Raw genomic sequence first — 23,670 nt, forward strand, 5'->3', positions numbered from 1 at the left:
GGCGTGGGGGAGGGGGACGTGGGGTGCTACCCCCATGGAGGGTGGAGCCTCGGGTCGAGGCACGCCACGTGACCAGCACAGCTGGCAGCAGCGCGGTCACGTGGCTTCCAGCTGACACGCGTCTCGTGCTCGCGTCACGTGCGCGCGGGGGGTTGGTGGTGGGAGGGAGTGGGGGGGGGGGATAAAAGGGGGAAGAGGAGGAGGGAAGACGGTGACGACGACGACGACGAGGAGATGGAGGCGTAGGTGTAGGTGGGAGAAGAGAGAAGTAGAGGCGATGCCTTCGGGACTGTTGGAGAAGCTGCTCCGGCGGGGCTGCGCGCCGGGCCCCGAGGAGGCGGGGGCAGCCGGCGCAGAGCCGGGGCAGCCGTGCCCGGGGTGAGCGCGCACCACGTGGGCATTGTGCACTGCACGTGGACCCCGCGCGACAACGTACACATCATCGCTACTACATCGATTATACACCCACACATTCATACAATAGACTGCGCACGTGGAGAGCTACAGTAGACGCTGCACACGTGGATGGCTACAGTGTAGTTTAACGCGTAGGCTTTCGCGACCAATATCAATATTATAGTTTTTTTGGGTTCGATCGCGTTAATATCTAAATGTGTCGTTAAACCCGACACAGCCAATTAGTAAGTTATGAAAATGCTTATGAGTACAGCACACCGGTGTGTTGGAAAGCCAAGCCACACCATTTACAATCCGAGTACAACTATCTTCACCGGTGTGCTGTATTAGTAACGAATTAGCAAGTTCTGTTTACGTGACAACCATTACCGATTGGCTGTGTCGGGTGGTGGTGGGTTTCACGACATGTTGACGCGATCTAACCCAAAAAGCCTGTAGCTAGCTCCACCACACACGTACAATGCATATCCACTCCTCGCAGTGTACAACTACACGGTTTTAGAGACAAGTCTGTGTGTGTGTCGATCACTACAACATCAGCTGTGGTCGTGGCCCCGCTGTGTGTGTGTGACTGATCGATCCAGCGCTTACCAAATCACTCTGATCACTGATCACTAATCACTCTGTTGTATGGTCGCTTCTACCGTGGTTCAAGACTTGTCGTTGGCATTTAGCGGCGGTGCAAGTTGGTAAACATTGGCTAGGATGGCTCCTATACTGGTGGACTTACATGTTGGTGCCTATGTTTGTGTCGACAGAATTTAGTTTCTTTGTTCACCACACCTCACCACAGCTCCATGGTTGTGTTTACGTGCCGCAAGTGGTTATTGCAGGGCAGGTTAAAGGGTGGATATGAACAAAGCCACTGGGGCTCAGATTAGCAAGGTTGGCTACGTATGGTGCGAAAGAAGTTTTCACCCATACAACTTGTGTGCAAGGACCCTTATTAAAGTCACTCGGGACGAAATATATTCGCTTCCAGGGGGCGATTGTCAGACAAGGTGATGGGTGATCTTACATTTGTCCTGTAAAGACGCGATGTCACAAGCACAATTGGGAATGTGCCATGATTTTAGGGGGGGGGAGGTAATGCATACAGCTGCCCCTGGTGTAAAATACAGACGTGAGCACGTGGACATTATACTGGTAGGAACCTCCTGGTTACACCAGCCCACGGGATTATTGTGTCCGTCCGTCGTGCATCCAAAAATGGGAGGGGTGTAGCTGGGTGGGGAGGGGCTGGGTGGGGAGGGTGAGGGGTGGGAGGGGTGGGGCTGGGTGGGGAGGGGCTGGTCACCCCGTGGTGCCCTTATAAAACTCAACGTTTAACCTACTCACGCCGGCTTGTGCCCGCCCTCAGTCGGGCATATTTGCGGAATACACCACGTCGCCGTTGGCCCTGGCCATTGACCGAGCAACCCAACGTTCCTACCAGCTCCTTCCGCAGGAATGTGAATGGGTTACACATACATTATTCACTCGGGTAAGTTCATTGAGAACCAGTATGGAGAACCAAAATGAGACCAATACGCTGCATAGACCCGTGGAAAAAAAGCAGACGGAAACAATGTATTGTACAAATAATCATTGCGTAAAACAAAAGCCTAGAAGAAGAGTGATCATGGAGAATCGGCACCATTTCAATACAGAATTGAAAAGTCAACGTTGTTCTGGGGACACGTTGTACAGCAGGTAATTGGGGCCAAGTGGTGTTCATTCCTGTAAAGTAGAATACTTTTGGGGGGATGTTCACGAACTGGCAAACCTGAATTTGAAACGTCAGCCACGAGAGCGATGATTTCTGCTGTGCAGTTTTACTTGACACGATGTCAAATTTTACGATGTAGCGATGATCGCAATTATGAGTTTCTCGTCACGTCAATTGCATTTAATATTTTTTGTTGTGTTTGTGCGTCTACTGCACGTACTCTTAGGTTTTTTCGGTAAAGTCACGTAGGTAAAAAAAAATAGAATTATAAGTTTAAATCACAGTGATTTATAATTATATTTCTATTATAATTTATATAATATTCATTTTATTATTTACTTTTACCTACGTGACTTTACCGAAAAAACCTAAGTACGAATCCTTGCTGTCACGAAAGCTTCAAATCTAGGATCTACTGAACGTATTAATCAACATTGCTGTAACGTTTAAACGTCAATTCACTCCACAAGCAGCTTCCCATACGTTTTCTAATTATTGCAGCAGCACAGTCGAGAGCACGTGTCACGCATAAGCTCCTCTTCTTGGTTCTTTCGGTAAAGTCACGTAGAAGGGAAGTAATAAAATAATAAAAATAAAACATAATAAAACAATTCTCACGACGTTTCGGCCACAACGCAAGCAGCCGTCCTCAGGTGAAAACCAGACTCTGTCGCCTCGACGGACCTGGTTTTCACCTGAGGACGGCTGCTTGCGTTGTGGCCGAAACGTCGTGAGAATTGTTTTATTATGTTTTATTTTTATTATTTTATTACTTCCCTTCTACGTGACTTTACCGAAAGAACCAAGAAGATGAATCCCTGCAGTCACGAAAGCTTTAAATCGAAATCACGCATAAGCTGTTAAGTTGCAAGTAGAAATATAAATATTTCCAGCAACTATGAAAATGATGGTGTCGTATAATTGCCATGCTCTCAATTACCGCAAAGGACATTTCGTAAAGCGCCATATTTAATTCACTTTAATAGTGATTTTTGGTATTTACTTTCAAGAGTCTAGTTTTGTAATTTCAAAAGTATGTCGTCAGGAAAGTAAATGATGAAAAAAATCGCAACGGTGATCCCGATATGGCGATATTTAGTCAGCCGGGAGTGTAATGGTGAAATCTGATTATCGAGTCAACCCGAATAAAAATTGCAAAGCCCACCCAGTTGAGGTGTTGGCAAAGGGAATGGGGGAATTCAGGTTTTGAAAACCTCTCTGTCTTTCATTGGATCCTGGGGGCCATGTGACCATTAAGACTCGTGCTGAAGTAATTCGGCTCGAAAATTGCCCAAAATAAAACTCAAACTCCCAAAGGTAAACTTTGTTTTGATTTGTAGAACATGATCAATTTGTAAAAGCCACAACTTCTCAACTTGACAACTATCATAATCCCTACCTTAATTTTTTGTATCTCTTTAGTGTTCTGTAATAGTCGGTTTATAAACAAAAATGCACTTAATATTTGTTTTGACTTAATGTGAGTTTCTAAACGTTGACAATCCACTGCTGGATGAGGGCCTTCCTATGCCATGCGGTTATTTGGCCTTCACACAGATCGGTGCAGGTGTCTGAATGCTGGAAGTGTAGACGTTGAAACGTAGAAGTAAAGTACAACAATGCATTTTGCTGCTCTGCCATCTGCAACCTCCCCGAAGGAATCCACACACCACTACATTCAAGTAACAACTCAAAACACATCTCTTCGCAATTGTATACAAAAACTAACTCGCAACCACAACTTTATTTTTATATATTGTTTTGAAAACAACTGTAGATAGTTTGAAATGTATTTACATACTTTTTCTCATTGTGATGGTGCTTTTGAGTGGCCGATTTGTACGAATTTAAACAAGTTAAATTGTCTTGACTTGCTCACCATAACATAGCTCTGCAGCAGCCTGCTACAACCTCTTTAGCATGGGGGTCTCCCTTTTGAACACTCCTGCCTTCACGTAAACCTGCTTGGCTTCCGTGATTCGACCAGACCAGGCAAATTTAATGAGATTTGATCATAGGCAACTTCAGAACTTTCTATATATTACGGTGTTCACTTGGCCTTATTGCTGTTTTTATCGTCGCAGTCTTTGTTTACACGGACCATCCTTTTTGTGTTTAAGTTTGTCCTTCCCCTGCACCTCCAATTAACACTGTTGGCTACGTATGGTTGCAAAGAAGTTCTGAATGCATGTGTAAGGGCAGTACGGGCTGATGTAGGGACGGTACACTCCCCGTGGCCATGGTTACTAATTAACGTTCCGGAACAGACAAGGTCACGTTAGGGTAATGTGGGACCTAAGTGGTTGCTAATAATGATTGATGCGACAAGCGTTGACAGGGTCGTGTGAGGGAAAGCACGGGACCTAACGGTCGCAAATTGTAATAAGGGCAGAGACAGACAGGGCCAGGTGCTGTGAGAGAGGGTTCGGGAATAGGGGCGTGGCCGGGTCGTGAGGGGGATAAGAGCCGGCGTGGACCGGGGCTCTGGGCTGCTGTTGTGGGGGAACTGCCGTCGCCGTCGTCACCTTGGAGCGAGTCGTCTTCATCATTCCTGGAGTGGGCACCTTGTAGTCTTGGAAGGCTAGAGTTATATTGTCTCAGAATAGAGTTATCTAAGTTACCCAAGTGGATATAGTCACTTGCGGTTACTCGTTAAGTTATCAGAGAGTGTGCAAACTTTATTCATAATAAATAGACGAATAACTGAACAAGATGGTGTCTGAGAGCTACATTACACGTGTAGCGAGCGACTTCTGAGAAACGTTGTATAGAAGACTTCTTATTTATTCTCACACTTTTAAGCACAACACTGGGCGATACATTTATGTAACGTTTCTACGTAGCTACACATAGCCGACCCTTCTACACAACCCCATCGTCGGCGTCCAACTACACAGCTGTCTGATTAGCGCAGCGACGGCGAAGATGAGAGCCTTGCAGAAGATCGGCCACGTGGCCGGACGACGAAGAGAGATGACGGCGAGCAGCGACGCAGCCTAGGACCCGCAACAGCACCGAACCTCTGGTCGGGGTCCCCCTTATATACACCCCAGGTGCGACCTGGCCCGACCTCCGGCCACGCTTCCTTCCAGAACCTTCGAGCAGGTTCCCGGAGCTTCCCGATTGATTCCACCTTTCACCTTTACCCCAGATATGCCCCCCTCATAATTAGACATTATGTAACATGCCCATGAGCGCGATTACCACTTCAGGCCCGACACATGCATACATCCATTGTCCATTGATGTTTGGTGGTGCTAACGAGATCTGAAACCTTTCTCGGTGGTGGTGGATTTTAAATCTCACTAACTGGTGCTCATTCAGGGGAAAGTACACGTAATTGTTACGACAAGCATCGTTACCGGACCTAACCTCCCACCATGCTAAGCACTGTAGTCGTTTTACGCGAACCGATTTAAAGTTGCGCGTATTTACTGATAGGCACCTGGGGTATAATACAATTTTAGAAAATGGCGAGTAAAATTGCACAACGCGAAGCAAACTGGAGCGAGCATGTTTTAGAAGTGCCGTAAAATCAATAGCAGTACAAACAATGGGTCTGTGTGCTCACTCGCCCAGGTGATGTGAGGGCAAGTGCTGTTACGGCACGCACGTACGCATTTGATTAATTGCTAGTCCTTGTCCTCAGTCCGTGCAACACCACCGGTGGCAACGGCGACTGCTCGCTTATATATTTTACATTTCGTCTTTGTGGCCGCTTGCCAGCACGGCGGAGGCTCGTACATCTATCCAAATTAGGCTTTGGTGAAACGGAACGCGCCCTCCTATCAATGTATTTAAACTGATGAAGAAAGAGCAGCTGTAATTGAGGTATTGCTCTTAACACTCGTGTAAAGAGAAATGCTGTTGTCGTGTAACGTGCGAGGTATTTTTCTGAGTTTGCTCAATGTTACCATATTGTGACTTTTTGTTAAAGTCTGGAGCTGCCAAATTTTTTATTTTACCTGAAAAGCCATTCTTGAGAACCAAAATAATATGTATTTTTTATTATTCATATCACATACTATTGTAGTTCCATGGAAACCAAGTTGTGTTTGGCCAATTGTGGAGAGAAATAAAATTGCACTGGAAATGTTTAAACTTACACGGAAGGGCATGGACTTGGTGGGTTTTAGTCCCTGGTAAAAAGATAAATGGTTTTGGAGCCAGCATCGCAAGTCTGAATGTGTCACATAGTGTACTGTCATAGTCACGTGACATATGCGACTCGGAAGTCTTCGCTGGGTATCCTCGACTCGCGTTTCATCATGAAGCCACTTCTCGTTTTTTATAATGCTTGACCACCCAACTCCCTGAGGCTGCTGAAAACCTCTTTATTATCTGTGATTGGACATACACTCGGTAAACAAATTGTTGAGGGAAGGCAAACAATGCAAGTAATTCCTCCCAATTTACACCAGCTTGCATCGTCGAGGTTTATTAATAGATTGTGGTGATTTATTTGACAATGAGTGTAATATAAATAGATGGCTGTGGGCTTCGGTTGTACCGAACAAATGTGCCCACTGAGCTGCCGTGTGCATGTGTGCGTGTCTTTGGGGAGCGGTAATGTAGCAGCGGTTAGCGCTGCTGTGCTACGAACCCCAGTGACCCGAGTTCGATTCCCGCTCACGGCTAACGCCAGTGATTATCTGAACTGGTCCTGGACCTCCCCTAGGTCGACTAAGCCTTAAATGAGTACCTCGTGAGGTGTGTAAATATTGTCACTGGGGAGACAAAGGCGGCCGGGCGTGGTGCAGAGGTCGCAACCGTGTACCCGATACCCGGCCGGGTACGGGTACCCGTTTGCGACCCTGGTGCGGCCGGGTACGGGTGCGGCCGGGTACGGGTAGGCCGTGAGTCACTGGTGAGTAACCGTTTGTCACTCATTTCGGGTAGGGTACCTGCACCTGGCCGGGTACGGGTACCCATTTGCGACCCTGGTGCGGCCGGGTACGGGTAAGGAATCAAAACCCGTTTGCAACCTCTGGCGTGGTGCTGGCCACCCACCCCCATGTGTGCCGTGTCGGACTTGATAGGTTCTCGATAACAGAACTTGCCCCAACAGTCTTAAGGCTAGACGGGGTGTCTTTGTTAGTGAATTGTAATGATGTTCGGTTTCTGCAGAGTGCAAGTTTCATCATAAGTCGATACTTCCATTGGCCTCAAATATGTTTTGGCCTAAAGTCTTGAAGCAGCAAATGGAAATACCCCCTTGAGAGGTCATGTTTTTTTTTTACATCCTCATGATCACCTTGGGAGGTGGGGGGTTGTGTACTGAGGGTAGGTACTTTTCGTTCCGATGCATTTTTCATCACGTACAGAGTTAGAATTGGTGCCAAGGTGGTTTGCGTACTATTCAATGCCACATTTTACAATTATCGTGGCCAAAGCTAAATTTTTGACCTTTGGTATGGCCTTTTGCCCTGAAGCCAGTAGACATGATCACCGCATGTCATTGCATTCCCCAACATACATTCACTGTGGTGCAGATTGTAGGAACAAAGTGATCAAGCAGGTGCACAGGGCGTGCGTTCGGGGCGCTGTGTGGTGGCCCTCCGCTGGAAGCGTGTCAACACGTCGGAGGGTGGGGTGTCATGCTCCCACCTTCCTCGTGATGTCTGGGGGGGGGGAAGCCCTCGGACCACAAAATCTGTAAACACGCACGGGTGCGCGTGCGAGCACATGTGGCGTTGAGCACGTGCCACTGCGAGTCAGCCTGGCATGCGCGTCTGGCATGACGACTCGTGATCTCTGCGTGCTGCGCGTGCGTGCGCGCGTCTGAACAAATTCACAGCAGTAGGGGCCTCCCTGCCGGATATAAACAGCCCTGTAGAGCACCGGCCTCAGCTTGTGTTACACTTGCAGAGGGTCTGCATGGGAATCCTTTATTGCTTTGGCTTAGTCTCAATTATTATAAAAATGAAATTTGCTTTGTTGTAGGTTAAGAATGATAATTTTTTTTTAAAATTCTCATGCCATGTGGTGCTTTGGTGGAGTGCTTGACTCGAAGTTCACGGTAACTGATAATAATCACGAGTTAAACGACCTCGAAGTTCAAAGTTGGTTTGTATTGACTCAGCCCACCGTACCCCTGGAGGATGATAAGTACTTAACGTGCTACTTTACGCAAAGTCGACTGGTTGCCCTATTGAGACACAGACGCACACGAAAGAAACGTGGAACTTCCTGCACTGGGTAAGGGGCTACCAGTTCGATTGTACAGGGAAATACGTTTGTCGATGTGTAATGTGTGGGTAGTTGAAGGGTGACCACATCCAGTTCTGTACTTTTTTGAAAGTGAGTGAATCTTCCCTTTGTCCTTTTAAGGTGCTCCTGTCATACACTTATGGCTGTTAGTCCTATCGGGAACGCCACAGTAAATTAACGGGATTGTTTATTAAGCTTTTTCAAGAAGCACCAGTTTCAGATGCAGTTCCCGGTGCATGACACAAAACACGGGGCATCGTGCAGGAACACGAATCGGTACAACCCGATTTTATCACGTCGGCAGAGCCGGACGGCATAACCGCGAAACTCATGCAGTTATGTTTCATAGTTGCCCTTGGTTCATTCGCAGATATTTGACCAAAAATTACTACTTTCTGCAAAAGTTTGAAAAACTCTGAGGCTTTGCAGGCTGAAGATCTCGCATTTCTCCATCGAGTCTTGTTCAGCATGGTCTGCGCAGCTGTGACAGGTTCCCGTGGTCACGTGGTCTGTGTTGTGCTGCTGTGAGAGGAGTCGAGGCAGAGCTGCTGCGGTGGTCGAAACATTTCGGTGTAAGCACCTGCCGCTCAATGTCCCGTGCGGCACCTTCCAGGTGGTGCACGGGCGACGATGACCTCCGCCTCGTTGTCTTCCGCGACTGCGAGCGCCGTGGGCGACAGCTCCTCTTCGACTCCAAGACTGTGCGCAAGCTTCCGAGAACCAGCCCGGTATTGCTGCCAATCCCACCATGCTGACGGTGCCACTACATGGTCACTTAGGGTGCCACCACATGGTCACCACACAGCCCAAACCAGGTCATCGGCGTCGGCACCGTCATTGTTTTCTGCAGTGATTACCAAGACTGTCCCATATTGAGCCACGGCTGTTATTGCTGTTGAAAAGTGGAAAGGTGGCACAGAGGTCCATGTGCTGCACTATGAACGCTGATGTGCGTTTTGATGCCCTGGCCACGGCTAACATCAGTGCCAAATGACATCCAAACCGGTCCTGAACCCCAACTTCCAACTCGCACTGACTAGGACGGTGAAGTATGATCAAACAAACTCCTTTGACCAACGTGTCAATCGTAGGCCTTAAGCCAGAAGTTGGCAAAGCATTGTAGATAATTAAAGTAAAAAAAAATGCTAACTCTATCGATATCATTACCATGGTAATTACTGCGTTCACCACTGTTAATTTTTCCACTCTTACCACCAACACTGTTCTGACGGCATACTGAGCGTCCTTTTTGCAGCCATAACATCATCGGTAATAACACCGCCATCACTGGTCGCGCACAAATGCAACTAAGACACTGCACTACACTGACTTCTAAAGTGCCACATAATCTTTTTCGATAAAGTCACGTAGAAGGGAAGTAATACAATAATAAAAATAAAACCTAATAAAATAATTCTCACGACGTTTCGGCCACAACGCAAGTGAACCATTCAGACTCTGTCTCCTCGACAGGCCTGTTCTCTGCCTGAGGACGGCTACTTGCGTTGTGGCCGAAACGTCGTGAGAATTATTTTATTATGTTTTAATTTTTATTATTTTATTATTTCCATTCTACGTGACTTTACCGAAAGAACCAAGAAGATGCCACATAATCGTTCAAGCGCGTCATCTTCATGATCATCAGCCATTATCTCACCACTTTCCATCCCCCGAGGTTTTGCATTGCGACAATCTTGTACGTGAACTGATCTCGGTGCTTTTATCTTGCCACGGTTGCCTTCTTGGCACATTCCGTTTCCTCGTTCTGTCGCTCATTTGTCCATTTGGCCAGCGTCCCTTCTGTATTGTCCTGCCCGAGCCCACATGGTGTCCTTAGCCAATATCCTGCCTCAAATATATATTTTTTTTTACAATTCATTGATCCGTGTGCTCTTCTTCGTGCTACTTTCTGCACTTTTTTCTGTATAACTAAATAAATACATTTGCCATATTACAATACATATGCGACGGCTGGTAGTGTGGTACACAAGTTGTGGTGCGATAGAGGAACAAAGGTGAACAACTCCTGCCTAATGTGTACAAATTGTGTTTTGTCAGTTTGAGGGTTTATAAGAATTGGCTGCTGATGGGATTGGCACAATTCATCCAGACCAGTTTGGCAACTGCGTTCGGCCTCCCCCGACCTCTCATTGTGGGTCATCCCCTTGCGGTATCAGTACGAACATGTGCTTCCGTCACATTATCCACCAGGCCGTGTTATGTAGATCATTTGTCCACCTCCTGACTTCAAGTATCGTTCATCTAAAGGGTTTCTCCCATTTCATATTACAAGTGAATTTTTTTAATAGAATTCTTGACCACGGTGTTTAGATTTCACTGCAGCATTGGGTTGACCCCTTCTCCGCCATAGACCAAACCCGGACACAATTCTCAGTCCTACAATAACCGGCAATCAGATCTCAGTATAAATCAGTTCCTGCCACCTGAACACAGACACCATTTCCTCCGACTGTCCAGGTCGCACCTGGATGGGTGGCAACTCTCTCCTGCTCTGCCTTCTTGTTCCTGTTCCAAAGTCCGCCCAATTTGACTGATTTGCATCAGTTGTGCAGTGGCTTGAGTACTGTGCTCTCACCAAACCGCACTGACCACTGCCGTGAACTATGGCCCAACAACTCGCATCACACCGCTATGGTGAAGGTGATCTTATCTCCCTCGTCTGGTGTGCAGGAGGTTGTGGGTTTGACCCCCGACCCTGACGATGCCTGTATACGTGGAGTTTGCTTGTTCTTCTCGTGGTCGCGTGGATATTTTTTTCGGGTCCTCTGGTTTTACCCTCCACGTTTTAGAAACGTGCGATTTAGATAACTTTGCTACTGCTATAGATTCCCGTGTGTGATGGTGATATCGGCCACTGCGATTCGCTATCATCATACGTGGTCAGGTCACCTCTGAAAAAGAGCTCCATAATTCGGTAAATTTCACCTGGTAAAAACACACAGCAGGGAAGCATTCCTCCTAGCTGATGGATGACACGGGGATGAAAAATATATCGCGTTGTATTTTTCTTCCCCATTCAAGAAGATGACGAAAATTTTAATCAAATGTCAGATTTACTGCGTACACTGGATGGAAGTGCAAAAACACACTTCGAGTTGATTTAATAAACACCAAAGGTAGACCATGAACATGTTTCAACAGTTGATGTGGCCAGCAGTTTGTGGCACCGTTCAGAATTACGTCATACTTACAGCAACGGCAGATTTAAATCCATCGGTGCCAAATTTCCTTGTGGGGGGGGGGGCGGGCGCAGTTTGAATGAATTCTGCAGGCGAGAGTTTCGGTGTTTGATGGGCCTTTTTATTTTGAGTTGAACATTAATCTAGCGCAGGAGGGGGATCGGAGTCTGATGCCAGAGCGCGAACCAGCACCACCGACGCCTGGGTTTGAGTCCAGGCAGCTGTCTCTTCTCTGCACAACAAACACCTAGCAGAAGAAATGTCTAATGACATTGTGCCGACAGCACAATTGACAATATAATAAACATAAATGAGGGCGACCTGCTTTACCCGGAATATGAAATTGGCGTTTAAATCTTCACTCGACACTGTAAAAGCCATATCCGCCCTGCACCCTTTCTGGTATTGCCTGGTGAGTGGATTCTACTATGGCAGAGACTCATCCCACCTACGTGCATCTACAGGGCTTACGAGGCTACGTTCTTAACCCCCTGCGTTTCTACATCGTCACCAAGGCCAGGATTGTCATACTCTTGATTTTTACGTTCCCTGCTGTAATGTTGCCCTGCAACCGTCAGACTCGTCACAAGCTCGGAGATGCATTTTCCTGCATGCCTCATGTCTTTGTCTGTTTTATGGAGAACAAAAGGGTAGAAGCACAAGTGAGCCCGTATCTGCACCCTTGGTACTGCAATTATTGATGGCTTTATAAACCCTTTCCTTGTTCCGAGGAGAGTGGGTCCCATTCACTGCCGAATCTCGCAACGTGCAAGTGGTTAGCGTTAATTTTATTTAGAGAAGCGTAGTGCTGTTGTTTTTAAAGAAATTGTAATCGCCACATAGAACTGTAGTGACATGACCGCGCTCTATGATAGCTGGCACCAAACTTCCACACACCCTCCTGCATGGGCTTGGTCAATCTTCTGACCTGAAGACATGCCAATAAAGTTATTTTAGTTTTTCTTCCGATTCCGTTCCGAACACGCACATCGGAATGAGGAAGAGGTTAACATCGATTTTTAAAGTCATGATGTACGCATGACGTTGCGTGCGTGAACGTGAATGCGCTCTGATCGGTGTATATTCTGTATGATGGGTTAATTGTCATCCAAGGAGCCACGGTGGGTGAGTTATTCTTATCGCCTGCTGCACTCGAAAATGTACGATTTTTTTTGGTTGTGGTTGCTCCCCGTAACGAGATCCAGATGTCACCCGGGACACCAAGCCACAGATACACTGAGGGGGTAATGCTTGTTGTCTGTCGTTCTTCTCTGTGGCCAATGTCTCCTCACTTTGTTGCACAACAGAAGAGCTCTTCTCTACAGATTTGAACGCGTCGACGCCGCTCTTTATTAATTCGGCAGTGCCCGGCGCGGTGCCGTACGCGTCGTGCGCGGAATTCGTGGCACGATGCTGGCACTGAACTGTGGCCATGACCCTCCCCCATATCTTGTGCCACCCCCCCACGGCTTTCGTTTCAATGGGGAGCCTGAACGAGCAAATAATAACCAGATGACGAGGATTTGTCGATCACAGGATGGCAGTTAAGATGTGTGGGACTGAAATGGATCTATACAGGCAGTAACACTTTAACAATACTTGGCATAACCTGTTAATATTTCTATCCGCACAGTCGTTAATTTCGTGCCCACCATTACAGTATGGACTTACAGCTATTGATTGGATTTGAGACATCGACATAACTCTTCTTAACATGTAGGCTTTTGCATCCAATATCAAGAGTCCTAATCGGCACGTTTGTTCCTGTGACAACCCTATTATTATTATTATTTGGCTGTGTTGGGTGGAGGACTGTTTTACGACAAGCCATTTTACTTGCACGATCTGACCCAACAACAACAAAATCTATTGGGAACAACTCTGGTCCGGTCATCATTCGGGATGACGCGGGTGCCTCTTTTGCAGTCCACTGGATCTTGGTCCACGTTCTCTGACCAGGAACCTCTCAAGTCGGAGGTTCCTAACCGCGTGCAGCCCAAGGTGCAGTGGCACAGTGTTCCCACAGGCAGCTCGTGGTGGTGACGCCACGCAGCCAAGGTCAATTGATCCTTTTAAAGAACAGTCGCTGATTCAAGGAATGTCACATTAGACGGCTTCTTTTCTCTTTAATGATTTGGCCCACACGAGCTGACCAAGTGGGTCGAGGTTACACACCTTACTCATTTGTCTGGCTGGCTCCGTTCCTGGGCCACCAGAGGTGCTTGTTCGGTCCTGTGGGCAATAAACAAACCTGTCAAGCAACCTGACCTTCTTCAAAATAGCCCCGTGTTTAAATTAAGACCTGCAGATCCGTGCCACGAGAGGCTTGCAGCGCTTTGGAGCCTGTCATTGCTAAATGAAGGTGGCACTTTCTCACAGCAAATCACGTTGCTTTTTCGGCAGAATGACATGTCAAAATCCGCCATTGTTCCACTTGGCGAGGTTTACTTGTGGACAGCTAATGGATCACTTTTTAGGCGCGAGTGGAATGGGGACCAATTGGTGTTCCACAGTCTGTGAAACCACTGCCAAAGGTCACGGTTGTCTTCTGCCAAGGCTGCGATCACATGCACGTACACATTTGTTGTCGCATTGATGCAAGCCCATTGCTGCTGATGACAGATGTATTTGTGTGTGTGTGTCTGTTTGTGAAACTCCATCTTCCCCCCCCGCCCCTCCTATCACTGACTGCCCCAGTCCTTACTCGCATCCCTTTACCTACTTTGGCATTCCCATTAGCTCTGTCGTCTCTCCACATGGGCACTGCTCAGGTTCCAGGCAGTTGAATGTCATTGGGTCCCCAAATCAGCAGGCGCTTTGGCTGCAAGATGAACTTTCCGTGCGATTTTATCATCGGCACTCGTCAGAAGTTAAAATGTTATTATTCGATCGGCAATCAAAATAATCCTTATAGCACCTCCGATTACCATGGTTGGCTACGTACGGTGCGAAAGAAGTTCTGCATGCATACACCATACATACAGTATATACAAATAGCATTGTAGAAATATTTCCTTTTGAAATCTTGTGTTTTATTAAGGCAAAAAAGCTATAAGCGCCGATTTAAATGTCTGGAGTCAAACAAGTTCCTAATTGAATAAAGGTTTGGAGCTTGAAACCGAAATAATAATTCCTGCTTGTGCAGTAATAACTAAAGACATTCCGCATGCCATTTGTTGGTGCGTATCAGTTTTGCGACCCGATCCAACCTTGTAAGCCAGTTTGGCCTCATTGCGTGTGGCCAAAGTTGCATCTTGACAAAGTGTTTCTGCTGGTTGGCACTCCGGTCTGCTGTCCCAGAGACTCGGGCACGATTCCTGGATGCGCACATCAGGAGCAATGGGTCAATTAAATGATTTGTGCCTTGGCCCACCTGGGCCAAAACTGAGTAGAGACGGACTTTGCTTATCACCACCCTGTAGGACACTAATTTGTTATGGCGCGCTTTCTCTTTTTTTCGAGGGGGGATAAAGAAAATCACTGGTCAACACACTTTTTCCGGCATAAGGTATTCCAACGGTGTTAAGGTAATTTTGGGGTGCCGATTCCAAATCTGGGATCAGTTTTTGTCTATCGCATCAGGGTTTTTGAGATATCAAATGTTGCATTTTGAATAAAAACTGCTGAGAAAAATATTAAATAAATGTGGATATCTACATAAAATGATATTATAAACACACTATCCTAAAAATACAGCACCATATTTTAACACTAAAGCAGTCACTGACTCGCAACAACTTGCAATCATAAGTGACAGAGTTAATTTCGGGTTAAATCAGATTTGGAATCAGCACCCTGAAATTAGTCTAAAACAGCTGCAAAAGTCCAGGCCAGAAAAAAATGTTTTTTTTGTTGACCAGTGAAATCTACAAAGTGGCAGTACTTGCTGAGGAAACGTATCCGCCCCCATCATTCGCTCGGCCCATGAGAGCAATGAACGCTCCAAGCCAATCAGACCCCACCTCCCGCAATTCGATTACCATGATTCGTGGTCACGGTTATAATGCTTTTAAATATATTTGTTTAGCCAGATGAGAACTCGCGAGACACAGATTACCTTGGGCTTCACCTAAAAAACCTCATCACAGAAATGTCGACTCAGGGTAGCAGCTCCTCCAACCTCGTCTACCACCTCTGACATAATACTTACTGATGTTTTAATACATTATTCTCTTCATGAAATAATGTTTTACGTCTTTGTTATTATTGTTAGGGCTATTACCTATACCCCAATGAAGCCCTCGTATATTGCTCCATGGGAAATAAATAACGCCGTTGGGAACGCATCCTCACATACACAATGGTGTAATGACCACCCCTTTTAGCGCCGATTCGATTAGCAGACTCTTCTCCAGGAACGCATCGAGGTCTACCTGCACATGATCGTGTGCTCGCACAAGTATTGGAAGAACAAAATTATCTAGTCGTGGGTAGTGCTGGCACCATCATCCCTGTGCATCTGTTGTTCGCCTTAATAGGTACTCGCTAACAACAATTACCCCTCCAGCGTATAAGGCTTACCGAGGAATGTGTGCCCTGTGTGTGTGCGTATATCTCCGTGCGAATGCAAGGAGTGTGGCGTGAAACAGGCGTGCGTGTTTGGGAGGTTCTGTTATCTCGGCAGTGCCACTTCCGCTCCGCAGCCCGGCGCCAGTCTCCACGAGGAGGAGGGCCCACGGTACCAGGTACGGAACCTCCCGTTTCCATTTCGGGCCCTGTCGCTGGCTTCTGCTCGTACCACTGCGTATGCACAGTTACATATTGGGGAGTGGTAGTGTAGTAGGTTGGGGCGCTGCGCTACGAATCCGGTGACACGAGTCCGATTCCCGCTCGCGGCCAACGCCAGTGCCGATTTATCTAAACTGGTCCTGGGTCGACTTGGCCTCGCATGAGTACCTGGTGCGGTGTGTAAAAACATTGCCGCTGGGGAGACGAAGGCGGTTGGGCGTGGTGCTAGTCGCCCACCCTCTTTGTATGTCATGCCGGCCTTTAAAGGTGCTCTCTCGTAGCACTTGCCCCAACAATCTGGTTGAGGCTATATGGGGGATCTTAGTTTTTTTCCCAGTTGCGTGCACTTTTTACATCCTGCGGCGCGAGTGGCGGTGCCGTTCGTTACGCTGCCCCGCTCCTCTAGCCCGGCCTCATTTGCTCAAACGAGAATTCGTTGACCGTGTGCAGGAGGAAGCCAGAATGCCTGCTGGAAAACAATGCATACCAGACCAATGTAGACTCGTGCTTGTTAACACGTACGATTTGACCGCTAATGTTATGATAATTCCGACTTGTGTCGTAACAACTAATAAGTTAAGTTTCAAAAATTGATCGTTGGATAATGGCGGGTTTAACGACACACATATACGTCATCTAACCCAAAAAATATTTGAGGATAATATTTGTTGCGAAAGCCTCCATATTAAACTAAGTTGAGACATTCCACATGCCCTCTGTTGATGTGTTTGAGTATAGCGATCCGATCCAGCCTTGTAAGCCAGTGGTGACCTCCTCATAATGTGTTCCCAGGGTCGCATCTAGGAAAAGTGGCTGAAGCGCACCGCCCTGGGAATGTGGCCCATAATTGTTCCTACCCTCAGCAGTTGTTCTCAACCTTTTTTTCTTACACCCACAACCAATTATAGCCGCTTTCAAAATCTCAATTGCGGTGAGCGATGTTAAATAGTGGCGTATGTACAAGTACGAAATGTGTCGTTGATCAAGGACCGGTCAACTGGGTAGTGGGTAGTGGGTGGCACGTGGTCCATCGATGACCCTGTGGGTCTGCGGGCTGTTGGACCCCTTGTTCGTTAACAAAGCCCTCGGCGATATCTGCAGATCAGCATACCGCTGGTTGAGAACCAATATCCATTCGCATCTTGTTGCTTTTGTGGATCTGCATATGACAGGACGATTTATGCTTATTTTTACTGTACGAGTAGTCACGTTATCTTGTATGCTTCTGCTGCTGTTGTGTGTGCGTGTGTTTGCGTGCACGTGTATGCCCACCTTACAGTGGCATTCAAGTGCACAGCCTGGCACAAGCGCCGTGGTGACGTCACCGCAACTTTGTTGTTGGGTTTGTGCAGACGCTGCGACAGTGCACCGACGTGAAGATGCTGTGCGAGATGATGTTTGGGTCCGTGGCAGTCAGCCTCAAGACGTCCACGCTGAAAATCCACCACATCAGGTGTGGCCCAGCGCAGGCAGTCCCAGACGATACAAGACATTGATTCGTGCAGCCTTCAACACTGCCCACTGGGAGTCTATAACTCGGTTTTGCACCTTTTTCCACTGTAGACCAAGCCCAGACATATTTCTCAGTCGGCTTTGGTCTATTACCAACAGTGTGCAGTTTTCTGAGAAATTTCTACGCAAGACCAGATCTCTGTACAAATCAATTCCTGCTGCCCGAACACAGACGCTAATTCCCGGACTGTCCGGGTCAAATCTGGACGGGTGACAGTGCTGCTGTCTGTTACAGCACTGCTGTGTTCTTGCAGCTATCAATGTCCTAATCAACATGAGCAGTCTTTTGTATTCTCCCCAATGTGGGGGTGGTGGAGGGGGAGCTCTTTTGGCAGTAGTGGAATGATGCGTGGTGGTTTGCTGTGTGTGGTGTGACACACAGGTGCCCACCCCAGCTGCTGCTCAGCAGGGTGTACAGGGTGCGCACTTGCAGCGGAACCAGCACTGCCACCAGCACGTGAGTACGCGAGCGGCCTGGGAGAAAGAGGGTTGATGAAGTGAATCTAAAATTAGTGCTCTCAGCTCGAGGCTGACATTTGATGCTCTGCCACTTGGTGGAGATCCATGAATGTGCGTCTTCACCGTCCTTTCGTTGTGAGTCTCGCGTCACCCTGTCGCCTGTGTCAATCTGTTGCAGGCTCAATGAAACTTTCAATTGCTCAAACCCGATTTTCAGTGAAGCCAAGCCCTGCACTGACCAAACGCCCGAGTGTGGAAGCCAAAGGGGTACTGCACGCACCTGCACGCACCTGCACGCACCTGCACGCACCTGCACGCACCTGCACGCACCTGCACGCACCTGCACGCACCTGTCCCCACAGGTACCAAAAACAAAGCTTGTCTTTAGCCTACGTACATTCTTTGGACAAGCGCAGTTGTTGAGCAGCTAACATTGTACTTCCTATTCTTAGGTTTTTTTCGGTAAAGTCACGTAAAAAAATTTAAATTAATAAAAATAAAATAAAAATCACGACGTTTCGGAGGCAACACAAGCTTCCGTCTTCAGGTGGAACAGTTACGTGACTTTACCGAAAAAACCTAAGAATATGAATCCTTGCAGTCATGAAAGCTTCAAATCTAGAATTGTGCTACCTGGCTGCAACACTACCTTACTCAGGATTATGCCTATTTTTTCTCTTCATCGACAGGCTTAAAAATGACATTTTGTCCAAAGCTAAAACTTTTCCACACATCTCACACGTATTTCTCGTCAGCCTAGGTCTTATTCGTAATAAAGTTTTTTGGGTTGGATCACGCAAGTATAAATGTGTCGTAACTCTCCACCACTAGACACAGCCAGTCAGGTTTTTCATGTTAACAACTCGCCAATTAGTGACTACTTCAGCCCACCGGTGTGTTGGAGATTAAATCCACAACATTTACGATTTGAGTACCGTGACGTTTCGCTGGTAATTACATCGAGCATCACATCGGGCGATTTGCAAGAATAGTGAAGCAATCCACCTACTCCGGTCTTAAATAGAGCAAGATGATGTCATCACTGTGAACCCATCGGGTGCAGAGATCCGAGGTGGAGGAGGGGGGGTATTGTAACACTCTTATATAAGCGCACAACTTTATCTATCTTTGAACGCTGCACTTTCCGTCGTTTTCATGCAGGGGGCGCTGCAAACCTATGCGCTCCCTGCATGAACGACGGAGGCGCAGGGATAGACGTTCCACTACGTTGGAATCGATCTGCAGATGGCGGTCTTCTCGCACGGCAGCTCTGTTGCTTTATCTCGATCGCGCAATCCCAAACAGGTGAAAGTCCGCATCGAACCGAACCCCCAGCAAGGCCATCTACTTAACGACGAGAGAAAATTCACACGACATGTCCTTTTCAATTTAAAGCTTTCGTGACTGCAGGGATTCATCTTCTTGGTTCTTTGGTAAAGTCACGTAGAAGGGAAGTAATAAAATAATAAAAATAAAACATAATAAAATAATTCTCACGACGTTTCGGCCACAACGCAAGCAGCCGTCCTCAGGTGAAGAACATGTCTGTCGATAAGACAGAGTCTAAATGACACGTCTTAGGCTTGGAGTGTCTATTTAAGCTGTGAGGGAGGAGGAAGAGAGCCTTGACAAAAGAATTTGCATTTGAAGAGGAATTTAGCATATTTATGGGAAATGCAGGAATGCGAATAGTGCTAATTGTGAAATGCGTGGGAGGTGGGCGGGGGGTTTTCAAAGTCGCATTATGCAGGATTAGCAGCATCAAAGGGAGGGGGCAAGGGCAGGGGCAGCACCAACAAAGGGAAGGAATGTGAATAGTTAAAGTTTATACTTTAATTTTTTACGTGGTTGTTTGGTTGCTGCAGCTGCATACTATTCACATTCCTTCCCTTTGTTGGTGCTGCCCCCTCCCTTTGATGCTGCTAATCCTGCATAATGCATGGGCACAATATGACTTTGAAAACCCCCCGCCCACCTCCCACGCATTTCACAATTAGCACTATTCGCATTCCTGCATTTCCCATAAATATGATAAATTCCTCTTCAAATGCAAATTCTTTTGTCAAGGCTCTCTTCCTCCTCCCTCACAGCTTAAATAGACACCCCAAGCCTAAGACGTGTCATTTAGACTCTGTCTTATCGACAGACATGTTCTTCACCTGAGGACGGCTGCTTGCGTTGTGGCCGAAACGTCGTGAGAATTATTTTATTATGTTTTATTTTTATTATTTTATTACTTCCCTTCTACGTGACTTTACCGAAAGAACCAAGAAGATGTCCTTTTCAATTAAGTCTTCCAGATGTAAAATGATATAAGCTTAATGAAGAAATACAATTAGCTAATTCAAAACATAATACAATTCAAAGATGTTTAATTTAAAAACTTTTAAACGGAGCATCGGGTGCTTGCGTGAATGCGTCGTTCGCGTGCAATTTTTTGTGACTTTCCTGGCCGAAGGCTGTAAATGGTTGAGGGGCGCCACAGGCACCCTCGAACAACTCCTAGTTAATTATATAATAGATTAGTAATCGGTTAATTAGCATGTGTTTCCTCCATTAGGAATACAGTTGTAAAATGTATTGCTTAATAATATGCTTCCAGGCCACACTCAGCTTGTAGCTGTCAGAGCGGTTAAAATTATTTGTATTTATCTCAATTTCAATAGACTCTGGAATTAGTCTCGGCAAGTAATAATTAGTTTTACACAACACTTAAACGTTATGAAAATCAATTGAGTGTCCTTGTTGGCAAGCATGTTCTGCAACTGCCGACAGTTGTGTTTTGAGATTATTTAATATTTATTTGGTGTTCTTTTAGGCTTGCGCTAATGTTACGTCCCGTCTGTCCAATATAGCATCTGCCACATAAGCTATTTATCCGATATACACCTTCTGTTGATAACTTGGGCAATTCATCTTTAGTACAAGATACTAGTTTTTATTTTATTTTGTGTACCATGCAAAATCTTACTCTTATTTTCTGTTTTTACAAAACTCGAGCTAATTTTTCATTTACTCCCACAATATGGTATTTTAATAACCATTTCTGCTTTCAGCAGTATTGCTATTAGATCTTGGATTGGCATTCAATGTTCTGTTAATTTAAGCATTGTTGTAGCCATTTAATCGCAGCACTTCTTTAACATGATTAATCTGTCTCCATCTGACACTGTTTAGCCTGATATATGAGCATCTTGATGAGAGAGGATTTCTGTGCGGGTGATGATGCGAATCTGCATTCAGATAGGCATCGGTGTGCGTATTTATTTGGTGTACTTGAAGCAAGTGCTCTTGCTTCAAAGTTTTCCATGTACAGATTCCCAATGGCAGGAGACAAAGGAGAGCCCATTGCTGCTCCTTTCTTTTGTTTAAATAAATCGCCTCTCCTTAAGAAAGCATTGTTATTTCGACAATGGTCAGCTAGTTTTGGAATATCTATCAATGCAGTGCTGTCTGCTGATGCCACCAGCTCTCGGGTACAAATCAATTCCGGCCTACCAGATGGCAATTCCTGGACTGTGCAGGTCAAACCTGGATGGGTGGTGACCCTACTTCAAGTTGACAGATGGTCATAATCCACGGTAGACTAGCTAACGTTTGTGCGTGTGCGTGCGTGCGTGTGCGTGCGCGTGTGTGCGTGCGTGTGTGTGTGTGCGCGTGTGCGTGCGCGTGTGTGCGCTGCTTCCCCAGTCTCCAGCGCTCCCATGGAGATGCCTCTGAAGACCGTGGTTGGTGCACGACATGGAGGCCGCATGCAGCCCGGTAAGGGCACGAGTCGTATCGCCGAGGCTGCTGATGCTGCTACTGCTGCTGCTATGGCGCGGTGCATTGTGATGCGGTGAATGGCTGTGCATGTGTACGGAAGATGCAGGAAGTTGCGCAGGGGGTCGTGGTCCTCCCTGTTGTATCCGATCTGTCCCCGTGACCTGACTTTTAAGCTTTTTATTCTTGATCCTTTGACTTTTATTCAAAATGTGAATTCAAGCTCGGTACCCGTACCCAGGAGCTGCTGTCTAATTCCAAGGGCTGAATATTGGTGTGGAGTTTCTGCGTCCGATATCGGTTTGCCTCATTCTCGTACTTGGTGTTCAAGTTGTTACTTTTGTAACTTTGACCCCGGTCTCTTGAGTTCTCGCCTGGCTTTAAGCAACATCAATTAGAAACTTGATTTGGCAATTTAGTCCTGATCTCCTGACCCCTGACGTTTACGCCCGGTCTCAAGCACTCTGAGGCGTGATCTCCGAATCTCCGATGTCTCGCCTCCGAGCCCTTCTGGTGTCCTGCTACTCTGTGCGCAGGCTCCGTCGGCAGCATGTTCTCCATGCCAGGCGCCTCGCTGGGCTCGCTAAGTTCACTGGGCATGAGCCCCGGCACCGGCACCTGGCACCGCAGCCTGCATGCTAGCGGCACCACCTCTCAGCTGTCGAGGAGGTCTGTTTTCTCTCCCCGCTGGCTTGCTACACGAGCGCGTCCTGTGTGCGTGTTGCTGGCGAGCGTGTCCCCGCAGTGCGAAGATATAAGCAGTGCTACCCCAGTCCCTAGGTTGAATGCGGAGATACCAACGGACACCTAACAGAGACGAGCTGGGGATATGATGCTGTATCTCACCTGAAATGCCGTCACAACAAAAAAAATCCTCACACCCGTATGTTTGTTTTAAAGTCTACAAAACAAATCCGCAGATTCTTCCCACGTCCCTGTAATTGCATTGTTCAAAGTTGCGTTCATTGACGTACGTTTTATTTGTTTAGACCTTTTTTTTTACCGATTTTAAAGTGCGTCAGTCCCCTTGTGCCGTGCCTGCGCCAGGGTGGAGGACGACGACTTCCGCCTGCTGTCGGACACGGGACAGCCCAGCCCGTCGAGCCTGCGCCGCATGCGGCTGGCGCTCGGCGTGGTGGTGGCGCTGCCCGTCGGCCACGAGGCCGCCCTGCAGAACTTCCTCTTCACGCACTTCCTGCTGCTCGAGGGACGCATGCGACGCCTGAAGGCGGCCGTGGAGAAGGTGTGCCCTTCGCCTAGCCCTGCATGCTCCTAACCCTGCCTCCTACACATCTTCCCCGCGTCGGTGCTGCATTGCATGCGGAACTTGGGTCGACCAATGACTGCGCATATCCAATATAACTACCATTTTTATTCTACCAGGTAAGGCCCACTGAGCTATATAGCTATTTTTCAGATGCGACCTGGCCACGAATGATAGATCAACGTAATGACTTATGTGGAAGTTTATAGCAGCCAAATACTCCACGCAACACGGGGAGAACATGCAAACTCCAAATATACAACAGGCATTAGGGTCAGATCGAACCCACGACCTGCATACCAGGTGAAGCAGATAAATTATAAATTGAGCAGTTGACCCTATACAGACTGCATGCTTAAGGCTTGGTTAATGCGGAAGAGGTGGGAATACTCACTCTTTACCCCACTGCA

The 23,670-nt window shown here is 47.1% G+C and overlaps 1 protein-coding gene across 1 annotated transcript in view; it reads left to right on the top strand.

The window, feature by feature from the left end:
* Positions 1-209: 209 nt before the first annotated feature.
* The window catches only part of LOC133350672 (folliculin-interacting protein 1-like), a 41,918-nt gene continuing 18,457 nt past the window's right edge, over positions 210-23,670 (top strand). The window contains exons 1-9 of the mRNA XM_061565280.1: positions 210-378; positions 8,949-9,063; positions 16,107-16,220; positions 17,616-17,716; positions 18,158-18,232; positions 18,413-18,501; positions 21,925-21,996; positions 22,533-22,665; positions 23,044-23,239. Coding sequence (XP_061421264.1) covers positions 278-378; positions 8,949-9,063; positions 16,107-16,220; positions 17,616-17,716; positions 18,158-18,232; positions 18,413-18,501; positions 21,925-21,996; positions 22,533-22,665; positions 23,044-23,239 — 996 coding nt within the window. The 5' untranslated portion in view covers positions 210-277. The remainder of the gene's footprint in view (positions 379-8,948; positions 9,064-16,106; positions 16,221-17,615; positions 17,717-18,157; positions 18,233-18,412; positions 18,502-21,924; positions 21,997-22,532; positions 22,666-23,043; positions 23,240-23,670) is intronic.

Source organism: Lethenteron reissneri, chromosome 34, assembly GCF_015708825.2.
Source record: "Lethenteron reissneri isolate LAM-NWPU_2019-01 chromosome 34, ASM1570882v1, whole genome shotgun sequence".
NCBI lineage: Eukaryota > Metazoa > Chordata > Hyperoartia > Petromyzontiformes > Petromyzontidae > Lethenteron > Lethenteron reissneri.